Source organism: Protopterus annectens, chromosome 15.part0 (assembly GCF_019279795.1).
Source record: "Protopterus annectens isolate FY-2018-M chromosome 15.part0, PAN1.0, whole genome shotgun sequence".
Classification (NCBI taxonomy): Eukaryota; Metazoa; Chordata; order Ceratodontiformes; family Protopteridae; genus Protopterus; species Protopterus annectens.
In genome coordinates, this window is record NC_056749.1 from 530,979,768 (window position 1) to 531,005,432 (window position 25,665).

At 40.8% G+C, this 25,665-nt stretch overlaps 1 protein-coding gene across 1 annotated transcript in view; it reads left to right on the top strand.

The window, feature by feature from the left end:
* The window catches only part of CUL4B (cullin 4B), a 3,236,793-nt gene that overhangs the window by 2,983,594 nt on the left and 227,534 nt on the right, over positions 1-25,665 (top strand). The window contains exon 18 of the mRNA XM_044057336.1: positions 13,686-13,858. Coding sequence (XP_043913271.1) covers positions 13,686-13,858 — 173 coding nt within the window. The remainder of the gene's footprint in view (positions 1-13,685; positions 13,859-25,665) is intronic.

Sequence of the window (25,665 nt, forward strand, 5' to 3'; positions counted from 1 at the left end):
ATTATGAACAGTTCCAAATATCAGTCACTTTTGGCCCAGAACCTTCAGGCATCTTCTAGAAAGCTGAAGATGAAGAGGAATTTCACCTTTCAACACGACAGTGACCCCAAGCATACATCCAAATCAACAAAAGAATGGCTTCACCAGAAGAAAATTAAAGTTTTGGAATGGCCCAGCCAAAGCCCAGACCTAAATCCAATAGAAAATATGTGGGGTGACCTGAAGAGGGCTGTGCACAAGAGATGCCCTCGCAATCTGACAAATTTGGAGTGCTTTTGCAAGGAAGAGTGGGCAAATATTGCCAAGTCAATATATGTCATGCTGATAGACTCCTACCTAAGAAGACTGAATGCTGTAATTAAATCAAAAGGTGCTTCAGCAAAGTATTAGTTTAAGGGTGTGCGCACTTATGCAACCAGCTTATTGTACTTTTTTTTATTTTTTATATTTTTTCCCGTAACAGATTTGCTTGTTTTTCAAATGAATTGTAAAAGTTATAGGTGACATTAAAGGTGGCAAAGTTTTGAAATTATTTATTGTGGTCTCATTTTTTTTATATCACAAAAATCTGGCATTTTAACAGGGGTGTGTACACTTTTTATATCCGCTGTATGTTCTATTTGGTACGCATATTTTATGATAATTGCATACATAGATTTTGTAGCTTGATATACCTATTTTCATGAGCTTTTTACATCGCTGCAGTATCTGCAGGCTCAGAGAGGTATGGCTTGACTTTTGTTAGTTTGAAAGGTACATGGTTTTAAAACCTCCTTAATGGTTTGTCTTGCTTAACCGCTTTGTGCAAGATAAACCATTAAAGATTTTAAAAAGATGTACTTATTTGTGTAGCTTTACTCACCTCGCTTTCCCTAACAGTTTTTGCTGTTTTTGCATGATTTTTAGAAAGAATGGAAGTTCTGTTCATAACCATACACATATAAATATACATACACATGCACACATTGTTATAATTGCTGCTCTGCTGTATTATTGTTTATAGCAATTACTTACTGGCTTGAGGTCATGGCTGAAGAGAGTCCCCAAGACCAGCCTACCTGCTATGTAATATGAAATGAATATGTAAAACAAAATTCTTTCCATCACTTTGTTGACACTGAGAAAATCATGAATCATAGAGAGCGTTAAAGATTTTCATCATATTGATCACTGCTGCAGTAGCCTTAGCTGTATGGTTTATATCTTGCCTAGGGTGTAACAGCCAGCTAGCTTCCAAAGCTCCAGAGCACCTTCTGTGCACCCACACTGTCAAGCAGCATGAGCTGAACTGACTAAAAGACAAGTTTGGGTGCAAAGCCCTTCAGAGTTTTACTGCTGCCAAAGAGTATGGTTTTCAGAGGCTTTCAAGAATCGACAGCTTTTGGGGTCCCCTTAGTGGGCAAGAGAGAGACACTTTTGTCAGTCCCAACAGAGGAAACGGGGAAGTTTTCCCTCGTGTCAGAATGCTGTACGCATCCCTGGGGAAGCAGCTGCTACCATTAGTAACATGGTTGGCCCCATTTTCCTGTCAGAAAGAAGCAGAAAGCCACGCATGTATCTAGTCCTCCTCAAATTTATTTGGATAGGAGCAGTTTACTGTTTCTGGCTCAGGGTTAATTCAAGCTATTGGTCTTTCTTGTAAAGTAGCTTTTGGTAAAAGAAAGAGGAATTCTTTTTTTTCCTGAAGAGATCTAAAATTCTGAATTTAGAGACAGGTACAGTTTTTTCCTCAGATTTCTGATTCAGTATCAGAGTAGAGCTCAGTTTCTGATTCTCCCTCTGAGGTTTCTTTTTGAGACTATTGCTCAAATGTGCCAGTGTTTTCAGTTGGACAACACAGAGGTCTCTTAGTCCCACAGAAAATACTTTAAGTTGTTACAGAAGGGTTTTCCAGAACCTACACCCATTCTACCTGTTCTGTCTGCTGCAAGGGATGCGTGTGTTACTACCTGCTGTTCTCCTGACAGCCAGCTGTCACTAAAAGACACAAAATGTATGAAGTTCCTCAGTTTTTAATTTTTTATACACTGACTCAGCAGCTATAGCTTTAGTTAACCTCACAGCTGCCAAGCACTTAGTTAATTCCAATTCTGCTCTTTCTGATAAGGATGGGAAAATTGATTAGTATGGGGAAAAAGTGTAGCCACTTAAATTTTCAGAATTTTGAATAGTCACACTCGTGTTAAAGTTTTTTCTGACAAATTGTGAAAGTACGAAGAATTATCTGCAGTTTCTTCTTGTGAGGAAAATCTGCTTTAAGTAACTTAGCTTCTTCTTCTATTACACAAGTCACTACTCATTGTTTGCATTGTGTGTAGGACTCTCTTGATGCTTCTTCCGGGGCTATGACCACTCGTACTGATTTGAGGAGGTGTACATGGCTGCATTCTCAGATCCTCAGAGATGTTGATAAAATTGAGATTTTAAACTCTCCCTTGGATAGATCCTTAGTGTTTGTCCCCCCTTCTGCAGAAATGAGCAAAAAGTAAGATTTAAGGGGCAAACTGACCCAGGGGATCTCTTAACAATTTTCAGCCCTCTTTTCTTAAATAGTCTAAGGGATTTTCTATCGCCTCATCCAATTTTGGTAAAACAAAACAAAAAAAAAAGAATAAACATCTCAAAAAATTCAGGTAAACAGGCAATTTAGGAAGACGGGTTCCAAAAGACATCTCGATCCTCCCAAAATCAAGAACAGTCCAACAAGTCTGAATGACTTTCAATAGACCTTGTGAGCCCCTCCCACCCTGGCCCCTTTTTTTCTTCCTTAAAGTTTGAATCTCCATTTTTCTCTTTGCAACAGATTGTTTCAGACAAATGGGTTCTGAAAAATCATTCATCAGGGTTACTGATGGCAGTGGGAAGAAATGTTTCCTTTCCGGGGAGGGGGGAGGGGGGGCATTCTTCATTCCTCAAATCAGACTTTTTTGTTTCTACCTGTTCTTCATTACATGCTGTCCCAAAGAGTGAAAGAACCAGTTCCTCCTTCCCAGGTGAGGAAGGGGTTTTATTTAAGAATGTTCCAAGTACCAAAGAATGAAAATGTTTGGAGAGCAGTTCAAGATTTTTCTTTCCTAAACCTGTTTCTGATACTGGCTAAATTCAAAATTATGTCACTTCACAAACTTTTACCCTCCTCTTTCTTTTTTTTACGTTTTCTGGTAATACTAGACTTAAAAGATGCTTATCAGATTATTATTCATCCAGACTTCAGATATTTCTTAAGGTTTTGTGTGTCTGGATCTCGTTATTAGTTCTCTGCTTTACCCTTTGGACTATCCACTGCACCAAGAGTGTTCACAAAGTGTCTAGTTCCAGTTATAGCTCATTGCAGGCTAAAGGGTGTCCACATTTTTTCCATACATAGTTGTTTACTTATCTTTGCAGAGTTTTTGTCAAAGTGTCAGGAATTTCTGTCTTGGGTGAGAGCTCTCTTGCACAAGCCAGGATTGCGAGAGAACATTCAAAAGTCTTTCTTGATTTCCCCACACAGGATTGTGTTCCTAGGATGTCAGCTAGACACCTCAGTTTAAAGAGCTTTTCTTCCAGAGGAGAATTAGACCTTTATTTAGATCTGTTTGTAAGGTTTTCCACACAGACTTCAGTCACTGTGAGGGAATGCCACAGGGTTTTGGGTCTTATGGCATCTATGATTCTCATAATACCCCTGGCAGTGCTCCACATGAGAAAAATACAGAGGTATCTTATATCTCTTTTGTCCCAGCATCAACACACTATATCTTTTCAAATCCCAGTAATGGGGGTTGTCTGAAGGGAAATATTTTTGGTGGAGACAACATTTATCCTTAAATCCAGGTCTCCCCTTCTCCGTTCCTGCTTCAAAGTAGTCAGTCACCACAGACCCTTCAGACTTTGCTTGAGGAGCAGTTTCAGGAGGAATAAATGTGCATGCGGGGTATGGGACACCAAGAGAATATGCAAGCACATAAATGTCAACAAGATGCTTCCCTGATGAAGACACTACCTCTCTGAACCATCTTTGGTCCCTGGGACCTTTTCAAGTGGCTACAGACAATACCACCGTCATGTGGTACATCAGCAAGCAAGGGGGGAACCAAGATTGTACTGCCTTTGCAAGCTAGACTTGTTAGCTTGGGATATAGCTTCACAGAAAAGTCTTGGTCTACATGTATCCTATATTCCACCAGAGCAAAATTGTTTGGCAGACAAGCTGAGCAGGACCAGAGCAGAACCTTATAAATGGAAACTAGATTGGAGGATCTTCCAAGATTTTATCAGTGTGTGGTGAGTTAAAGTAGACTTGTTTGTGTCCTCTCTGAGTAATAAACTGGCAAGATTCTGTTCCAGGACTCCATACAAGAATCGTGAAAGACAGATGCTTTGTCTTTTCCTTGGATAGGAATGTTTCTCTATGCTTTCCCACCCTTTCCATTAATATTTAGGATACTTCAGAAGATTCAGGAGGAGTCTACACAAGATCATTGTGGTGACTGTCTTCTAGTCCAGACAACTATGATCCCTTCCTTCTTTTTGAAGTGGTCAGGGGCAGTTACAAGAAGCTTCATTGCAGACTTCATCTACTTACACAAGGAACAGGAGTGTCTGATACACCCCAGCATCAGTCAACTTCAGTTGACTGCCTGGGTGATAGGGTCTCAATTCCTTTTAGGCATCTGTTTACTGAGGACATGCAGGGAAGAAAGCCTGCTACTAGAAAATCATGTTAGCAAATGGATACGTTTTTTTAGTTAGTACCCGCCACCAACTTAATCAGCACCCATTCAGGGCTAGTTGTTCACTAGTTTTGCAGTATTTGTGTAAGTTACTGTCCTGTTGCCTTTCCTATTCCTTTGTCAAGGTTCATTTATCAGCCATCTCAGAATCTGTGCCTATGGATCCTCCACTTTCAATGCAGTGTCATGTCAAAATATTCTTGAATGGGGATTTGCATAAGAGGCCTCCAAGAAAACTGGTTGCCCCTCATTGGGATCTTAATTTTGTGTTATAGAGGCTAACATTTACTCCATTTGAGCCAGCAAATCTGGCTGACTTGATGTTCTGAAAATGGATATAACGTTATTGCATTCCTCTGACCTCAGCAAGAAGGGTATCTGAGTTGCAAGATGTTATGGTGAGTCCAGGGTTGCAAGATTTCCCGCTGGCCGGGTAGGGACAAAAAAAAAAGATCTTTCACACTGAGGACCAAAAAAAAAAGTCTTTAAACATGGATCTACTTCTGTTTAATTCAGAACATCAGGCAGTTCCGCATTAAACACACCTAGCTCCGTGTTTAATTTTTGATTAGCCCGTATACTGGTATACGAGCCAATCAAAAAACTCGCAAAATGGAGCTGTGTTTAATGCGGAGCTGCCTGATGTTCCGCAATAAACACAATTTATTTATTTTATTTATTTATTTTCAGTTTGATTACCGGGGAAGTCCACTAGGCCTGAAGGTGCCCATTTTCAGTGGAGGCCCGGGGAGAAAAGCTCCATATGCAATACAATAAGGGTTACATAATTTTAAAGGTATAATACATGTATAAAATTCCTACAGTAAGGAAATGCAAATGCATAAAATGTACATCATACAACACAGTTAACAGATATTAGAGAACACAGTTTACAGGTATTTCCATTCAGAGCAGCATGATCAACTGTCTTTAAAAATAAAAGAGCTAAGGTTCTTGTGTTATTATACTAGTGGGGGGGACAGTTTGCATGCAGTTCTAATTAAGTAAGGTAAATACTTGCTGTGCAGTCAATAGAAATACTGTGATATTTACAATATATACATACTTGGAGTCAGGTGAGAGATTACTTAATCAGTGACTGACAGCTTAAGTCTGTTGTTGGAGAATAGAAATATAAGTTAGAGGGAAGAGAGGAGCAAGGAGTATGAAGAACTCATTGGGGAATTCCCTTGAATTTAGGTAGGGTGTAAGCAGGAACATTTTCGTTTGGATGACCAGTATGAGAAAAGTTGGGTCTTGAAGGTTTCTGAGTTTGGTATAGTCCTAAGTGAAGGAGGGAGGGAGTTCCATTTCTTGCCTAGAGAGAAAGAGAGTAGAAGCTGGCCAGCAGGTCCTTTGGGTTTGTGGATAGAAATTAAATTTTGATGTTCAGAGATCTATTTGGGATGTATGGGGGAAGGATGTTTGTTAAGGCTGGGCATTTATTTGGGTAAAATATTAATTTGTGAGCGGTGGTTAGTTGTAGGTAGTCTAGGTGATTTGAGAGTTCTAGCCAGTTCAGAGATTGTAGGGTAAGGCAGTGATGAGTGGAGGTTTTGGATTTAGTTGCAAATTTAGAGATCTTATTATAGCAATTTTCAAGTTTGGAGGCGTTGGAAGAAGTCAGATTAGTTAGAACAGGGGCTGCATATAGTAAAGATGGTAGAAGGTAGGTAGTTGCCAACATATGCCTAGAGGAGTTGGAGAGAAAGAGGTTATTCCTATAGAGCATACCTCATTTTTGGTGTGTTTTCTTTATATTTTGTTGAATGTGGATATTGAATTTAAGGTGTTCGTCTATGGTAATGCCAAGAAGTTTTGCAAAAGGGACCACTTCTATAGCAGCATTGGTTTGGCTAAGGACTTTGAAAGCATTTTTGTCATAAGAGAAAGCCCTGGAGGGAGGAAAAAGTAGTATTTTTGATTTATTTGAGTTGAGAGAGAGATGGTTTTGGTGCATCCAGTTCTCAGTGGTAGAAAATGCTGTTTGGGTTTTAGTCAGTAGTTCAGGAAGGTTAGAGGCAGCACAGACTAAAGTTGAGTCATCAGCGTATTGAATAACTGTTGTGTCAGGGATGACTGTGTGAAGGTTATTAATGAAGATGTTGTAAAGCATGGGTCCGAGGATGGACCCCTGGGGAATGCCGGTGGGTGTTGGTAAGAAGGAAGAGGTAGAGTTCTTCCATCTGACAGCTTGAGATCTGTCTGATAGGTAACTGGAGAACCAGGATAAAGTATTAGAGGAGAGATTAAAGTTGGCGAGATGATAGAAAAGGTGTTTGTGGGAAATGGTGTCAAATGCTTTAGAGACATTTAGGAGTACTGTGGATACTAGGAGTCCAGAATCTCGGGCTTGATTGACTGTTTCTAGGAAGGAGAGTAGGGCAGTTATGGTGCTATGGCCAGGGCGGAAGCTGTGTTGGGTGGGTGTTAGGAGTTGATTCTGGGTTAAGAAAGGCATAAGTTGGTGGTGGACACATTTTTCTAGAATTTTGGAGATTGGAGAGAGTAGGGCAATGGGGCGGAAATTGGAAATATTGGTGTTTTTGCCCCCTTTGTGAAGAGGAAGAATGTAGGCTGAGCGGCAGAGTTTGGGTACATATGATTCTTTTAAGGATCTATTTATTAAGATACTGATTGGGAGAGCAATACCATCAGCAGCACATTTGAGGAAGGTGGAGGGTATGTTGTCAGGGGCATTGGAGCATGGCTTTAGTTTGGATATGAGCCTTTTTATAATATTGGTTGAAACTGGTTTGAGTTGGAAATTAAGGGGACAGTTATTAGGGTTGTTGGGTGGTGAAGAATGAGAGTTGTGTGGATTGTTGTTCGGGAAAGTTTTGGTTAGGTTAGCTATGGATTCTGTAAAGAATGAGTTGAAATGTGAGCTTAGTTCAGTGCCAGTTATACTAGGGTCAGGGCAGGGGTTATTCCTGGATCCTGGATGGAGAAGGGAATTAACTGATTTCCAGAATTGTTTAGGGTTTTTATTATTGTTGGACTGAAGCTTATTGTAGTCGTTTTTTTTGTCCATGGTGATTAGTTTTTCTACATGGTTCCGGAGTTGGGTGTATTGGAGCAAGGTAGGCATTTTATTCTTCTGGTAAAGCTTCCAGGATTTGTCCCTCTGGTGCATAATTTGTTTTGTTTCTTTGGACAGCCAAGGAGCAGTATTAGCTTTGACTCGTTTGTTTCTTAGAGGGGCTAGGGAGTTCAGAGTATTTAGGAATTCAGAGTTGAAATGTTGAAATGTTCTACATCTTTGTCAAGGGGAAGAGTATTTGGGATTTGCCAATTCATTTGTTTAAAAATGTTTGAGAAAGTTGCGGGGTTGAAGTTGCTAAGATTGCGAGTGGGAATGTAATGGTGTTGATATTGGGTGGAGTTAGCTGAGCGATGAATGAAAGAAGGGAGATGGTCACTAAAGGTGTCTGGGATAGTGCCAGAGTGAATTATTTTGTTTGGATGGGTGACTAGGATCCAGTCTATGATGGATCCTGTGGGGGTGAATTTTGTTAGGACGGGTGGTTGAGTGGATTACTTGGGTGAAGTTGTAGAGGTTAATGGATAGGGAAGGGAGAAGGAGTGTTGATTTTATTCCAATCAATATTAACGCCGCCTAGAATGTAAGTTTCATACTTTATTTCAGTTGAGGCCCAATAAAGAATATTTTCAGGGGTAGAGATGTTGTCGCCTGGGGAGATATATAGGGAAATAATGCAGATATTCTTATGTTTATTCAATCGTAGGAGACTTGCTGTTAGTTCAGTATTTTTGAATTGTGGAGTTGTGATTTGAAGAGAGATTAAGAAAAGAAGGTTAGAGTAGATTAGAGCAGAGCCGCCACCTTTTTTATTTAATCGGTCATTTCTGTGGATATGGAAACCAGGAGGTAAGATTTCGGAGTCAGCGATATGGGGTTTTAGCCAGGTTTCAGAGATGGCTAAGATGTCAGGTTGGTTGTGGCTAATCCAAGCTTGTACTTGGTGTACTTTGTTGTTAAGTCTCTGGGCGTTGATTGTGAAGAACTTAAGATTGTTGTGAGAGAAGGCAGAAGATGAAAGGGAAGGGGGGAAAGGGTTGTATGTAGTGGGAGAAGTAGGGGGTGGGGGGAGGAGTTGTTTGTAGTAGGACAAGGGCCGGGGTTGGGTGAATTTCTCCGGATAAGGCTAGGACATTACAGGAAATAACTTTTAGCCTTTTGGATTTGTATAATAGGAAGCTGGTTGGGGCTAGCAATAGTTTATGCGTAAAAGTTTTAGTTGTGGTGGAGAAGTGTTTGGGATAGAATAGGTACAGTAGGTTAGGTGGAATAAGAGAAGAGGATATAGAGTGGAAATGAGTGCATAAAAGTGGTTTCAGGTGAGTGTAAGGGATAGTTTGAGTAGAAGGTAGGCATGGGGGTGCTTTGGAAGAGTAAGAACTAGCATAGTAAAGTGGAATTAGTAGTACAAGAAGGGAGCAAGGGACCCAGACAGTATAGAGGATTGGGGAGGGCATGTTTAGAATGAGGAGTATTGAAGGGAGTAGTATAGTGGAAGTGAACTGGCTATTGGGGAGGAGAGGTATGGAAGTAGATAGGGTTGTATTAATTTACAAGGAGGAGACTAAGAGTAGAGAAGTGTAGGGGATAGTAGAGTGGGAGGAATAAGAGTGGGTGGGGTGATGAGAGAATTTTGATTAGTTAATTGATATGGGGTGGGAGTAGTATGGGAAGAATAAATGTAGAGGTGCTGGGGACGGGTGGGAATAGGGGGCAGGGTAGGGGAGCGGAGTGAGCCCACAGGGCGAACGGAGCTGGTAGAGACAAATGAAGGGTACAGTTCAGGAAGAACAATCAGTAAGAAAGCAGACTACTGAAGGTAAGTCAAGGTGTGGGTACGTATAGAGGTGAGGGAGCCAGTAGTTACAGTTGTAGGAGGACAGTAGGGTGGTTGTAGTAAAAATAAGAGGAAGAATGAGATTATGCCACGATTAAGTGTTGGAAGCCAGAGGAATGAAAATAATTATACTGTAAGCTGTCGGATAGGCATATAAGGTAGGACTGGATACTGGTGTCACCTAGTGGACAGATGTCCCGGCTGGGAAGCGTTCTTTAAACCACCTGGAAGTGTTAGGTTACTAACGTATTCTTTTATTGCCAGGTTTAGTTAATACATACTTTCTTGCTTCCTTCTCTGTGAGGGTATAGGGATATGAGGGCAGTAGGATGAGACTGCAGGTAGCTTGAAAGGGTCCTTTGTCGTTAGGTACTTAACGTCCTGGTTCCGGACTAGCAGGTTGGGAAGCTGGGAACTTTTAAGGAGAGAAAAATGTAGAGGCAAGAAATTAACAGGCAGCCCTTAGTATATAAGTACAGGCAAAATATCCTAAGCAGTTGAAGAAAAACATCAGTTCAGTCACTCAGCAAACGTAGATACCATGGAATAACAATTGTAAGCTTAGATATACCTTTGTCTAAGTTAGTTAGGTGCATGTATTTAGACAGAAGTAGTGCAGTAAAACTAGAAGACACAATTACAAGTTCACAGTATGCTCATACTTAACCAGAAAAATACAATAGTATTACTGTGGTACCAATTATGCAGATAGTAATTGAAACAGTGTAAGCATATCTTCAACGGACAGCTACGCTAGGTATTCACATACTTGACTAGAATGTCATAAAGCAAGGTAAAGTTAGAGTAAGCAGATATTCCTGTTCTTATTGAAGTACATATATGTGAGGTAAATTGTCCAAGAAAAACAGGTAGTGGTAAAAACGCTTTAAAAAGAAGCACCAAAGCTAGACCACATAGCAAAGAGCACCGCTCCTGATCACTATACTGTCATATAATTTCCTAAATATTTAAACAGATAAAAATGGTGCTTGCTTTTGTAGCCCAATGCACAGCACTTTAAATTTGGGCCGTTCACTAGCTGTGTGAGCGGCTAAATGATTATTCACTACTTTAGGAACTAAGCTAGAGTTTAAAGTTGAAAGATTCTCTGCTAGCAAACCAACACAGAATTTGTTCGGTCCATGTGCGACTATGCAAAATAGGAATTCCAGGTGAAGAAAAGAAAATTCTTGGCCATTTCAAAATGGAATAGCTAGAATGTGTGGTTTAGATATGAAATCATTATGACCTAGTGATTGTAAAGGGAAGGCTACTTAGACTCGCTAAGAGTGTCAAAGTTAATAATTGAGTCATTCAGAACGGTCCCTTTATAACCATGTATTCGTTTTGTACATTAATAATGTCTGCACAGTTTAAGCAGCCAATTTACAGAGTCGCTAGGCAGTAGTGCGATGTAGAGCTGTATATGTTTTTATTTCACTGCAGACAACTCGGTAAAGTGCTTCAGCACTGTTTTACAATCAAGTTACAGAAATTCTGGGGGTTTATGCAATGTACTAGCCGATGTTAGGCTAAAAATGTTACTTTTGTTATCGCTGAGCTCTCGCTACGGAGTAGAGGAAGCCTAGAGCAGCTCCACATGTGAACACAAATACAGATAGACATTCAGGTATAGTTAACCCAGTACACAAGTATTACAACAGCGAGGAAGGAGATACAATTACAGTCACAAGGCAATGTTTTCAAATATAACCAACAGCATTATCATCGAAAGAGGCAGCAAATTACTTACTTCTAGAGGTCAAGAAATGCTGGGGGCAAGAACGGACAGCAGCCAAGGCTAAATCAGGAATTTGAAGATGGCGCCACGAGGGGGCTGAGGGTATTTATGGGAAATGGAAGAGGATATGAGGTAGGGGTGGAGAGTGAGGTGAAAAGCAAGAGACAAATGAAGGGAACAGTTCAGGAAGAACAATCGGTAAGAAAACAGACTACTGAAGGTAAGTCAAGGTGTGGGTACGTATAGATGTGAGGGAGCCAGTAGTTCCGTGTTTAGCGATTTTTTAATTGGCCCGTATGCCGGTATATGAGCCAATCAAAAAACTCTCAAACCGGAGCTGTGTTTAATGCGGAACTGCCTGATGTTCCGCATTAAACACAAGCAGCTCCATGTTTAGCGATTTTTGATTGGCCCATATGCACGGATACAGCAGAGGGCTATTTCGCCGGGATTTAAACTGTCAGTGCTAGACTCTGGATCGGGCTGCTGATCCCGGGACAATCCCGCTTAAATAGGGATGTCTAGCAACCCTGAGTGAGTCCAACCCTACCTTATTTTCCATAAGGACAGGGTTTCTTTCAGATGTAGTCCTTCTTTTATTCCTAAAGTGAATCTGAGTTTACTTTAAACCAAACTATCCATCTCCCTGTTTTCTTTCCTGAACCTAAAAATGAGGGAGAAAGGATACTCCATACCTTGGATGACCACAGATGACTCAAGTACTATATTGACAAAACTGAATCTTTCAGCTGTTTGGATCAGTTCGATTCTTGGGAAGGTAAGAAGGGACAGCCTGTGTCAACAGTCTTTTTCCAAATGGTTGTCTAAGGCTGTTACCTTTTGTTATACTCACCACAACAAAACTATTTCAGGCAGGTTCAAGGTCCATTCTACCAAGCCTTGACATCATCTGTGGCTTTTTGGAAAGGGTTTGATACTAGAAGTATTCTAGAAGCTGCCACTTGGACCTCTGTACATACTTTTACAGATCATTATAGGCTTGATTCCTTCTCTAGTTCCAGACTGAGCTGTGCTAGGACTATTCTCCAGAGACACTTTTATTCTTCTCTTTCCACCTCCCAAATGTTGTTAGCTAAGGTAATCTGTAATGCAGCAGTGATAAATATGGTGAATGTAGTACAGTTGTGTGGTAAGTTAAGCATTCCATAACAGTTGGTGTTCTAATGATCACTTCTACAATAGCTGCTCCTTCCTCCACCCCCCGTGTTTTTTGGCGTGTTTTATGCCTGAGTGTGGACATTATTTTTTATTTATTTATTTATTTTTGGTTCCTGATATTGCCCTTTCAGGGCTATGCTTCATTTTCCCTGCTAGCAGGAAAACACTGTAGGGCTTCATGCCCAAACTTGTCTTTTAGTCAGCTCAGCTCAAGCTGCCTGACAGTGTGGACAGGTGAAAGGTTCCCTGACGCTTTGGAAGCTGGCCAGCTGTTTTATCTTTGGCAGGATATAACCCATATAGCTAAGGTTACTGCAGCAGTGATCATTCAAACATCTACTGTTACGTTAAGTGTAACTTGCACAACTGTACTTTTGTTTTATTCCCTTATACTGTATTTCATTTAAGAACTTCTCGGTAAGGTGTAAAGTTATTGTCATTTCCTGCTTGCGGAGCCGAGAGAAAAAGTTGATCGATGCACCTTACACCAGTCTTTGACATGCCTCACGTTGATAACAATGCAGTATAAAAATAATGTGGTTATAATGGGTATTTCTTACTTGCACAGATAACCTTTCAACTATTCAGATTTTCACAGAATGTCCAGATTTTTACTTAATGTTTTTGGTCTGCTCCTCATAAAATTTTTTTTCTGGCAAATTCTTGAGGATTGGCATCACTGAGTAGTGACGTACATTTGAGTTTCAGACTTCATATGCTTCAGAAAGTTAATGCTAATGCAAAACTTGTAATGCCAATGACTTTTCAAGTATGTAAAAGCAATATTTAAAATTTGTCCCTAATTTTTGGCCTCTGTCTACTCATGTATTTTTTCCAGGTTTCTTGCTTTTAGAGGTAAAGAGTTATGCATACACGCTCTTGCTTCTACCTTTGTTAGCTTCAAGAACTGTTGCAATCATTTGCAAATTTATTTACAAGTACAGCCTTTGCAGAATAAAAAATTAGCTGTTTAGTGTTTCATATTTTCATTTTATGTACTTGAGTAATAAAGATAAAAAGTGCAAGTTTTGGATTTCGTAGTAGAAGAGTTTGAAAGCCAGTCAGTTTGAAGTCTTTATATGTGAGATCTGATAAGGAAGCTATTACTACCTTACCTTATTTCACATGGTTTTTATTTGTTGTTTGTTTTTATTTATTTTTACTTTACAGAGGATGGAGAACTCCGAAGAACACTGCAGTCATTAGCATGTGGCAAAGCTAGAGTGCTTACAAAGATTCCTAAAGGCAAAGATGTGGACGATGGCGACAAATTCACTTGCAATGATGATTTCAGACATAAACTGTTCAGGATAAAAATCAATCAGATCCAGATGAAAGAAACGGTATTTTTTGTGACATACATAATATGCTGAGGGAACTGGAAAACACTGTGGAATGGAAACTTTCTAGCTGCTCACCATGATTTGCTGCTTTCCATGGGTGTTGATGTTGCTGTCATTTTGATGTTTTTGTAATAGTCTTCAGTTACTTGAGCTTTGTTTTCAAGAAGTCCTAAATAAGTGACCCTCAACTGGGGGAACCAGCTGACCTTAATACTGCTGCTTGACTAGCAGCTAGTCACTAGTTTTTGTTATTTTTTTTCCTGAAGTAAGGTAAATGTTTGTCTGCCAGTAGCCTTGGTTTGTCCTGAAGTGGCTCACTGATTTGAATTTGTTATACTGTCCACTGAAAGGTTCCATTTGCACAAGTGAAGTTTATGTGAATGTAAACTGCCCAACCTTCTCAGTTTTGCTGCTTTAGCTTTCTTCTGTGAACATTATGGTGCCATCACTGCTGTGGGCGGTATTCAAGTCTGGTAGGTAGTGAGGCTGTCGCATACATTTCATAATTGCCTTAGGCACTGCTGAAAAGTTGATAACTTCAGATGTGTGCTTGGCTGGTGAGAGGAGGACAGATAGCACATTGGCAGGATTGGACACTCTGAATCCCAGGTATTTGTAATGGTAAGGGGGAGGTGGATTTTTTTTTTTCTTTTGTGGAGGGAAAAGAATTATATCCTGTACCATATTCTTTGCAGCAGGATGAACTCACCATACCCACCACGTTTTTTCACTTGTAATTAAAAGGTAAGTAGTCATGGGTAGACCAAGTACTTAAGTTATTGCAGTCTTCACCATTGCACCTTTCCACCAAAAGAGGATTTTGTCATCAGTCTGCAGGCTTTCTTCATTGTTTGACTTGATGGCTTATGTCACGTGATTGCTGGAAGAATTTCATAAAAATATGAATGAAGCGACCACTCTTTTTCATCAGCTTGAATAAACAAACTGAGATGCAGTTTTAATGTTTTCTGTAAGCTTCCATTTGTGTTGAATTCATCAGCTTGTTTGCCTCATGTTGGCAGTGCTTACTGTTCCCTCTGCAGCACCTACACATCTGTCTTACATAACTAGCACTTGCTTTGTAGTCATTTTAGTGTACTAGCCCTTATTACAAAAGACATGAAGTGGGGCTAGACTTTTCTTTTTGACCCATCCAGCTCTGAACTAAAGCTTGGTATTTAACCCTCACCTCCGATAGGTTTAATCTTCGTAGCTGCTGTTCTGTGGGGATTGGGAGTGATTCTGTATGACACCTCAATTCAAGGTTGGTGGATTCCATCTCACTCATCTTCCTGTCAGTTGTCTACAGATATTGGTGACACAAAATGCCCTTCTAGTTTTGCAGGTTTGCTGTCACAGCCTGGTGATTCACATTTAGACAGAAAACACCATCATAATGCATTGCATTTACAAACAGGGTTGTTCAGATTTGTAGGCAGTGTTGCACCTGATTCTTGACCTGTGGACTTTGGTCTTTCAACAAAGCATGTTACCTTTGGCCAGATATGTACCCAGGTGTGCAGGAGCAGACTCTTGTATGATATCCTTGGTCCAGCAGAGTCCTCAGACCACAGCTTTTTGCCACCAAACAAGGAGTCTAAATCCTTGAACAAGCTTGGCAAAAGTGCATAGTCCAGTGGAATATAGAATTTGGATTCCTCTAGTGTTTGTCTGACATATACAGTTTCCAGTTTTTTTTAAGTGGATTAGGTACTGAAAAGTTTTTTTTCTCTTTCTTAATCTGGACTAAAGAAGGTGGTGGTGATCAAAGCACTGTATCTCTGGTATCCACAGTGGACTTGTCACTCTGCTAATGCTGTGACTGTGGGATATGGATATTACTGTCATATGTTTTATTTTTATTAGGTTAAGGCATTGCGGGGAAAATATAAGTAAACAATTCAGTGCTTAATCTTGTGAAAAGATGATGAAGGAAAACTAGAGAAGCAGTAAGAGAATTAGTCGTAAGAAAAAAAATCATCTGTGATGATGACAGAGCCTTTAAGAAAAATATGCAGAGTATGTCATACTTATTTTTTTTGCTGGAAAAGTCCATACATTCATTGTTTAAATATGCAATTTAATGTTTCTACCTTGTTTTCCTCTGTAAAGTTAGGAAATGGGCACACTTTCTAGTTAAAGTATATATTTTTAACCATTGGTCTGGTAAGTAGGTGGTAGTGGGTAGAGCTATATGCTGCAGGCATTAACCTGTCTCAGCCTGGGTTTATATCAGTTTATCGATTCTTCTTACGTTGTCAAAATTCATATGGTCGAGATCACATTATCTACAATGTCACGTATCACAAACCAACTGATGAGCAGAAATGGAGTTGCATGCAGGTGGTTCAGTGGGGATCAGGAAATGTGTCATCTTCCCCACTGTAGTGCAGTCTCGGATTTAGTATGTAAAATTAGCAGGGGTGTGCTGGGTGCAGGGAGCTTGCCCCCTGCTTAAAACTGTTTCTGTATTTTTACTTGGTGATTAAGATTTTACTTTGTTGATCATTATGTCTCAACCATATGAATTTTGGCAATGTAAAATCTCAACAATCTAATATAAACCCCTCAACACTGTTTGCTCCCTCCCATGGCTCCCATAATACTACTTGGTATACTTCTCAAATGTATAGATTTTCACAGAAAGTCCAGATTTTTGCCTCATACTTTTGGTCTGTTACTATAAAGTGTGTGGTTTTCTGGGAGACTGTGTAGGAAGGAGGATGCTAAATAATGACAGGTGTTTGAGAATTCATTCCCTTTAGCAAATGCATGTTAATACAGTCTTTTTACACTATCAATTTTGTAATTTCATAAGAGCAGTATTTAAAAATCTCCTTGAAGGAAATTGTGCCGAGACATCAGAGAGAATAAACAGATGTTAAGTTGTCAATCTCGCCTTCATTCTTGCTTGATGGGCACTTGTTTTATCTACTGCTTTGTGTGGTCACTGGCTACGTGATATTGACAGCAGTTAAAATTTGTCCTGTTTTTTGGGCCTTTGCCGCCCCCCCCCCCCCCAATTATTTTGTGCTTTGTCCACAATTCTTGCTTTAAGAGTTTGAGAAGCTTGCTGCTTTGCTCCTCCCCATGTCTGCAGTAGTCCCTGATTTTGGCCAAATTGTTGCTCTCCCCTTCCTAATCCCTACTAAAACTGACAGGTTTTGGAGAATTGGTGGTGGATTGCACATTTGCACTTACAATGACAATAGAGTTACAGACTTCTTTTACTTCAGAAAATGTACAGTAAACTCTCAGTTAACCGGCACCCATGGGGGATTGGTAGATGTCAGATAACTGTAGTTTCTGGTTGCTTAAGAGTTACTCTTAAAAATAGGCTTGACTAATACTGTATCCTATACTACTGGTTTGGTTTGACTTGTTCTCAGGTAGGGGAGAGCGGGAAGTTATTCCTTTCTTCCTTTTTAAAACTCTAAAAACGCAAGGTATATTTCTGTGGAGGGTAAACAGAAAGTGCAACACATGAAAATGGTGCTGTATTTCTTCGATATTTTTTGTCAGTTGCTTGAGAATGCCAGTTGCTTGAGTTCCGGTTAACTGAGAGTTTACTGTATATTACTTCATATTCTCTTACTCTTGTCAAATTCTTAGGTTAATAGTAGTCTTATTTTTAAAAATTGTCCATTTATTATTTCTGGATTTGTCCACGATCCTTGGGATTTGTGGTAGAGAGCTATCTCCAGTCTTGTTGTCATTTAGTCACCAGATTGCCTTCTGTCAGGCTGTACAGCTCATTTTTTTATTTTTGGTTGACAAATTTGCTCTCATACTACTTCCTGTTAATGTTTCAAACATAAGCCAATAGGTAAAGGTAACCCTGCCCTTTTTAAACTCTTGTTTTGTCTGTTTTAGCCTTTTTTATTCCCATCCCTTCCCTCTTTCACTGTGCACATTCATTGCCTGTCTCCATGATTGCTGCACTCAGGCCTTCATTTAAGTCATGTACTTGTGTCTGGCTGACAGCATACAGTTACCAGGCACACCCATAACATTTTTGGCTCTGCAAGGAGCATAACTCTTGTGACTAGTATGTGTGTATAGCCTTTAATAGGACCAGAAGGAAGAGGTGCTACAGAAAGTTAGTAACTCAGACAATGAAAGGAGGTAATCCTAATGTCTGATTCCAATGACTGCCTTTCCCCAGAAGGGACCATTTAAATGGCTCAAAGCTGTTCGACATTAATCCCAAACGTAACCTGTGCTTCTGCAATGACCCCAGCAGCTGAGCAATTGCTGATGTTCTTCATAGTCAGTGTTGCAGTAGAGAGTCTTTGGAATTCTTCCCTTGCAGAAGCCCATGGACGGCCATAACACTAGTCTTCATCCCCCATCTGACGGTCTTTTGCCGTCCAAAGCAAAACAATGGTGTGGTATAAGTACTTTGGCCAGCACCGTCTTCACTTTTTTCTTGCATTGTAGTCCAGTGCATGAGATAGTGTTTTCAAGGGTCGATAGTCAATCTGTCTGCTTGAATCACCAGAGTATCCATGTAAGTACCCCAGTGGGTCCTTCCTTATACTTAATATAATTTTGATGTCATGTTTAAAAAAGGTTTATAACTCTTTTTCTAGTGGGAAACCAGTTTCTTTCAAAGACTTCCACTCTGACGTTCTCTTCTGTTTAGGGCCTCAGCATGACATGCCTAACTGACCTTTAATGCTAAGTTCAGTAGTTAGACTATTACACATAGGACCAAATTCCTCCAGTAACACCTAGAGTCAAGTAGGACTAAGACTTCGACACCAGGGTGCTGATGACCAGGGGCAAGATCCCATTGGTGATAGTTAAGGAGGAACTACCTGGGAACCAGACTGAGCCCATGGCTGCTTGCCTACGGCTTTGTCCTCCATCAAACCCAGAATTCCAAAATCTTAAGAGGCTGTTACACCTTGATAATTCACCAATCTCATTTCATCTGAAACAGAACAAGAAAACAGTTCTTGTGAAGACATCTGGCAGACCTTCAAGAAATACACCAAACCAAACCAAATAAAAATATTTGTCATCATCGCCCAAGCTATGTACTTTGAAAAAAAATTAAGGAAACAAAAACAACCCCAGTTTGTGAAATCAGAAGAATTATTTAATATTATTTAGTGCTTTCATCTCAGCAATATAAAAGATTTCTTCAGAATAACAAAATACTTGCAACAAATTAAGTATAGATGTTCATTGTGTTACACTGCTGCAGTCATTACACTTGGGTTATCCTGCCATCAGGCGGTCCCACAGTCGGCCAGAGTTCCAAAGTCTTGGTCCGGCGTTGGTTGCTGTCGCTTCTTCCCTGACGTCAGTGTGCCAGGGCTATATAAGATGCATCCAACGCCATTTTCTTCTGTCATTCTTGCCACGCAGTGGCCGAAGCAAAAGCAGTTCGCAAGTGCCGGTCAGCCGACTCCTGAGATTTTCGAAGCCGAATTTCAGATCCGAAGTCTTCAATAAAGCTAAGTACCCCATTGGGGAAACTTTTTTCTTGCCTCAGACCAATGTCAGAAAAAGTTAATAATTGTATTTCTTGTGGGAAGCAAATACCTCATAAGGACTTCCACTCTTACTGTATTCCATGCCTAGGCCCTCATCACAACGTCACTAGTTGTCGGTTTTGTGCTAGATTTAACAAACGCACAATAAAACGACGTTTTGATTTTGCTTTGCACTAATTTGGCCCAAGATTCAATTATACTATGCCGTCGGATCAACTGACGACCGCAATTCTGAAAAAAAAACGCAAAGACAAGGATAAAGACAGGCATCCGAGGTCCAAAACCGACGACGAAGCCTCTTCTAGGCCAGTCGCCGGTTCTCAGTGAGGTGCTTTCGCAGCCCCTGACACCCACTACCTCAGAGCCACAGGCCGCCTTCAACTCCCACGTGGAGACAACTAGACCTCTGGAAACTCGAGGTATTGGGCCTACGGAAACTAATCCCTCAGATGGGTCCGGAGCCGCTGAGCAGGCATCGGCTTCTGAGGGTGTTTTCAGACCTTCACAACTTATCATTAAAGCAACAGCCAAGACAAAAACACCATTAAAGACAAAGAAGCAAGTACAGCATTCTCCTGGACAGTCCTCCATGCCTAAGAAACAGATGCTTAAAATGGCCGAAGACCTCATTACTCTAATCAGGGGTTCCCATCTCCCTCCTGAGAAAAGGCCTTGGCAGGATACAGACTATGATTCCTCTGATCAGGTTTCCATTTCCTCTGATTCCTCTTCAGACCAGGGATACTCCCTACCCCCCTATGAGGACTCTGATGCTGAATAATCTATCCCTTCAGCCTCTCCTCCTGAGGATTATTCCTTTGGGGAAACATTATATACCATGAGGGAGCATTTCCATTGGGAAAGTCAGGATTATTCAGAATCCAATAAAAGGCTCAGGGACTTCCTTTTATTGCCTCAGCACAGGCCCCTGGCTATTCTGCCTGTGTTAGATATTGTGGATGATGTATTCTCTGAATTCAGCTTATCTCCTGATTCTTTGCCCCCTGCACCAGCCAAGCCAAATAGGTATTATAGAGTCCCTGACTCTCACAAGTTTCTTTATAAAAACCCTTCTGCTGATCCAGAAACTATTTCCCAGGGTCCCAAATGGGTTAAGGCTTCCATTGCAAAAAATCCAGACCCTCTGACAGAGATTCTAGAGCATTGGATAGATGGGGGAAGAAAGTTTACACTTCTACAACTTTAGCAGTAAGGGCATTAAATTGCCAGTTTCACATGCTTAAGTACCAAGTATATTTAATGGCTCAGTTAAAACAGAAAATGCTTGCAAGCTCAGAAGCTCCTGACTATAAAGAAATGCAGTTGAACAGGTGAGAAAACATACTCTGCAATGTGGTTTTGATTCTTTAGAGGCCTCTTGCAGAGCTGCAGTTACAGGTTATGTGATTTGAGGACATGCTTGGTTAAAAGAACAGAGTTTACCTGATTATGTTAAGGCAAAATTATTGGATGCTCCTTTACAGCATGATACCTTGTTTGATGTTAAGGCAGAAGAGAGGTGATAAAGAAAATGGAGGATAAAGCTAAATCTATGCAAACAGTCAAAGATTTCTTACAGGTACAGCCACCTCGATTTAGCAGAAATTGGCCTACAAAGAATTGGTCCTTTCCAGTGTCAGACAGGCCACAGAGAGGCAGATCTCAACCCCAAGGCTCTAGCAGACCACGACAGTGGGGTACCTCAACCCCAAAAGGAGGTAAGGACAAGTCTTCAACCTTACAGGAAACAGTCCCATTGACTTCCCCCTTCGTACGCCAAGCACTTACCTTTTGGCAGCCCCCTTAGGGGGAAAACTAGCACTTTTTTCTCAAAATTGGTAAACAGTCACCCAAGACAAATGGCTTCTGAATATTGTATCTCAAGGTTACAAGTTCCACTTTCACACTTTACCAAGGCTAAAAGGAATGCCAAACTTGCCACAAAATCAATGGGCAGAGGCTCAAAAACAAATTTTCGCCCTCATGGACTGAGAGCTATTCAAAAAGTACCACAGCAGGAACAAGGACAAGGATTTTACTCAAGACTCTTCCTGGTCCCCAGAAAGGACAAGGCCTGGAGACCCATACTAGACCTTTCAACTCTAAATACATACCTGGATGTTCCGAAATTCAAAATGTTGACACTACAGCAGCTTCTTCCCATGCTGGGCAAGAAGGCTTGGCTTGTTACTCTGGACCTCAAAGAGGCATACCTGCATGTCCCTATCAGACAGAATTGCTGAAGATACCTCAGATTCAAAGCTGGTACAATGCACTACCAATTCTCTGCACTGCCCTTTGGCTTATCTAATGTGCCCAGGGTCTTTACAAAGTGCCTGGTACCAGTAATTGCATTTTGCAGACAAAAAGGAATTCAAATATATCCATACCTGGACGACTGTCTCATTCAAGCAGAGACAAAGGACATTCTTCTAAAGCATCTGGCGTTTGTAAAAAGGTTGCTAATTTCTCTAGGGTACACAGTAAACGAAAAGAAGTCAAAACTAGTGCCCTCACAAGAGATAATATTCCTGGGTGCCAGCTTAAATACAACGGCCCAGATGGCTTATCACACGCCAGACAAACAAGGACAACTGAATCAATATTTTCAATTACTGGCAAAAGAGTCCCATCTCCCTGCAAGAAAAATTCCTGGGATTCATGGCATCCTGCATACTACTGATTCCATATGCCAGACTGCATATGAGGAAATTACAATGGTACCTAAAAAGTGTCTGGATTCAACACTCTCACAGTTTAGAAGCAGCAATACCAATAATTCCCTGCTACAACAGGAGTTTCGATGGTGGGCACAGGCATGTCACCTCAACAAGGGTCAGCCTTTCACTCTACCCACAGTCAGGCAGACTCTAACAACAGATGCTTCTGATTACGCCTGAGGAGGACACATGGCAGGAAAATGTATTTGGGGCAAGTGGACCACAGACCAAATGCATCTTCACATCAATCAAAAAGAGATGTTGGCTGTTCAAAATGCCCTAACAGCTTTCAAGGACCTTCTGCATCCAGGACAATTATTACTAAAGACAGACAACACCACAGTAATGTGGTACATAAACAAGCAAGGGGGCACTCATTCTTATCCCCTATGCAAGCAAGCCATGACCTTGTGGAACACAGCTCTAACTTATCAAGTTCATCTGCAAGCACAATTCCTGCCAGGAAAGAAAAATACTCTGGCAGACAATCTAAGCAGAAATATCATGGACCCTCACGAATGGAAATTGAATCCACAAATCTTCAGCATGGTAACGCAAAAATGGGGATGCCCAGACATAGATCTTTTTGCCTCCCCACTGAATTGCCAACTACAAAAATTCTGCACAAGGACTTAACCACACACAAGCATGGAAAGTGGATGCTCTCTCGTTCAGCTGGAAAAGCCTAATAGTTTATGCCTTCCCACCACTGCCTCTCCTTTCAAAGGTACTCCTAAAAGCCAGACAAGAAAAAACACAGATCCTGATTGCTCCGGACTGGCCATGCCAGCACTGGTACCCAATCTTAAAGAACTTAGCTCAAGGCCCACCATGGATTTTGCCTCAAATTTCACACCTTCTGACTCAACAAAACAATCAGATCCTGCACGGTCAGCTCAAAACCCTAAACCTGGCTGCATGGCAGATTCATTAGTCAAACAGGCAACACCTCTCTCTAAAGCTGTTATGGATGTCATTTTGGAGGCCAGGAGGCCTAGCACCAGGAAATCTTACTCAGAAAAATGGAAGAGATTCTGTGCTTGGAACCAGGCTCAAAGCCTTGACCCTCTTGTCCCAAACATTCCTCAGATTTTACAATACTTAACTGAGATGCTGGACAAAGGCCTTTCCTTCTCATCAATTAAGATCCACTCCTCTGACATTTCAGCACATTACAACACGGATCCTCCTTTATTCTCTCATCCCTTGCTAAAGCAGTACCTCAGAGGGGTTAAAAACATAAGACCGCCCCGGAGAGCACCAACACCAACTTGGGACCTCAATTTTGTTTTGGAAAAACTGACCCTGCCACCTTTTGAGCCAGCCAATACAGCCGATCTAAAATTTTTATCATGGAAAACAGCTCTGTTCCTGGCAGTAACTTCAGCATGAAGAGTCTCAGAGCTACAGGCATTAATGGCAGTGGAACCTTTTATAATTTTTCATCAGGGCAGAGTTTCTTTAAGGACAAACCCTACCTTTATGCCAAGGGTGGTATCTAGTGTGGCTCTTAACCAATCCATCCATTTGCCAACTTTTTATCCAAACCCCCAGAATAAAGGGGAGAAACTTCTGCACTCTTTGGACATGCACAGGCAGCTATGCTTCTACTTGGACAAAACAAAAGCTTTCAGGAAAACTGAGCAGCTGTTTGTAGCATATGCTGCAGGATCACAGGGCAAGGCTATCTCAAATCAGACTATCTCCAAATGGATAGGACACTGTATTCGTTACTGCTACACACAGCATGGAAAATCAGTCCCTAATAACATTAGGCCACATTCTACCAGAGCAACAGCCACTTCAACAGCCTTTCTCAGTGGAGTACCAACCAAGGAAATTTTGGAGGCTGCAACTTGGAGTTCAGTGCACACCTTTACCAAGCATTACCACTTGCCTCTTTACTCTAAATCCAGAGCAGGATTTGCCACTGCAGTTCTGCAGGGACTCATAGCCAGTCCTAACTCTTTATAAACCAGCCACCCAACCTTAGCTTTGGGATTCTACCCAAGTGTAATGACTGCAGCAGTGTAACACGATGAACACAGTACAGTTTTGTACCTACCATAAATGTAGATGTTTGAGTGTTCACACTGCTGCAGTCCAGGTTACCCTCCATCCCCTCTGTCCTAGCTGGACTTATCTGTACCTTTCTATCCTATACAACCTTTGTGGTGTATTTGCTTGTAACTGAAGGTATTGTTTCTATTTTATATATATGTTTTATTAGCAATATGTATTGCCTACCTACTTGGGGGCACCTGACATCTGGGGCAAGAAAAACTGAAGAAAATGGCGTCCGATGCATCTTATATACCCCTGGCGCACTGATGTCAGGGAAGAAGTGACAGCAACCGACGCTGGACCAAGACTTTGGAACTCTGGCCGACTGCGGGGACCACCTGACGGCAGGATAACCCAAGTGTAATGACTGCAGCAGTGTGAACACTCGAACATCTACATTTATGGTAGGTACAAAACTGTACTTTTTTTTTTGGTCTTCTGGTGATTAATTGGACATCACTATAAGTAGGAATGAAGGCAGTACCAATTCTGAGCCCAACATTTTAAGGAAAACTATTTTTTTGTAATTCTTACTTGCATCTTTCTAGTAATCTGCCCTAGGATGAAAAAAAATATTGTTAAAGGGCAGTTTGTCAAATTGTTTTGATTGTTTTCTAAAGATTTTATTAATGTGGAATGTGAAAAATTGAAAAAAAACTATGTAGTGAAAGACTTTATCCTCCGGAGTTAGTAGAGTGTGTAATAAAGGAAGTGGTTAATAAAAGGGGTGAATCATTTTGCACCCATTTTAAGGAAACATGATTGTTTCCAATAACCAAAAGAGGGATTGTACCAGTGCTATGTGTCTGCCCTTTTTTTTTTTGGATAATGGGGACATTAGGAACATTATGAATAAACATTGGGGTATATTTAATAGTTTTGAAGGATTGGGAGAAGAGCTGGGGGCAAACCACAATTTATTTTTAAACCTGGATTTAGTGTTAAGAATAAATGAGAAAATAATAATTTGTACAACAGCAGACATAGAGAACCAGTCATGGCTTGCTGTGAGGCATGTAAACAATGCTGATATGTTAATGTAGGAAAGTTTATTACGTTATGTAAACTTCACACTACTCAAGACTGGTGTGGTATCCTTCAAGGCCCCTGAGTCAGAGGAAACCACATCCCAAGCTGCGGAAGCCCTTACAAATGCATTCTATGAACACCTCCAGGACTGCATGGATCAGGCAATCCCAAATAAAACCAAGACTCTTTCCACAAAGGGCAAACGTCCAGTCTGGTGGACCCCAGCCATTAACAAACTTTACAATAAGAGGAGAAAGCTATTACATGATAGAACAAAATCCATAAAAGGGAAGTCACCCCTGATCATTATTAGTAAAAATCGAGCACTCATAAAATCAACTAAGGCCAATTTTGAGAGAAAAATTGCCATGGATTCAAAGGACAATCATAAGGCCTTTTCAGCTATGTTAGGAACCTGGGTGGAAACTCACAGATATGCTCAGAATTAGTCCAAAATGATACAAAATCACTGAACCCACAGACATTGCCA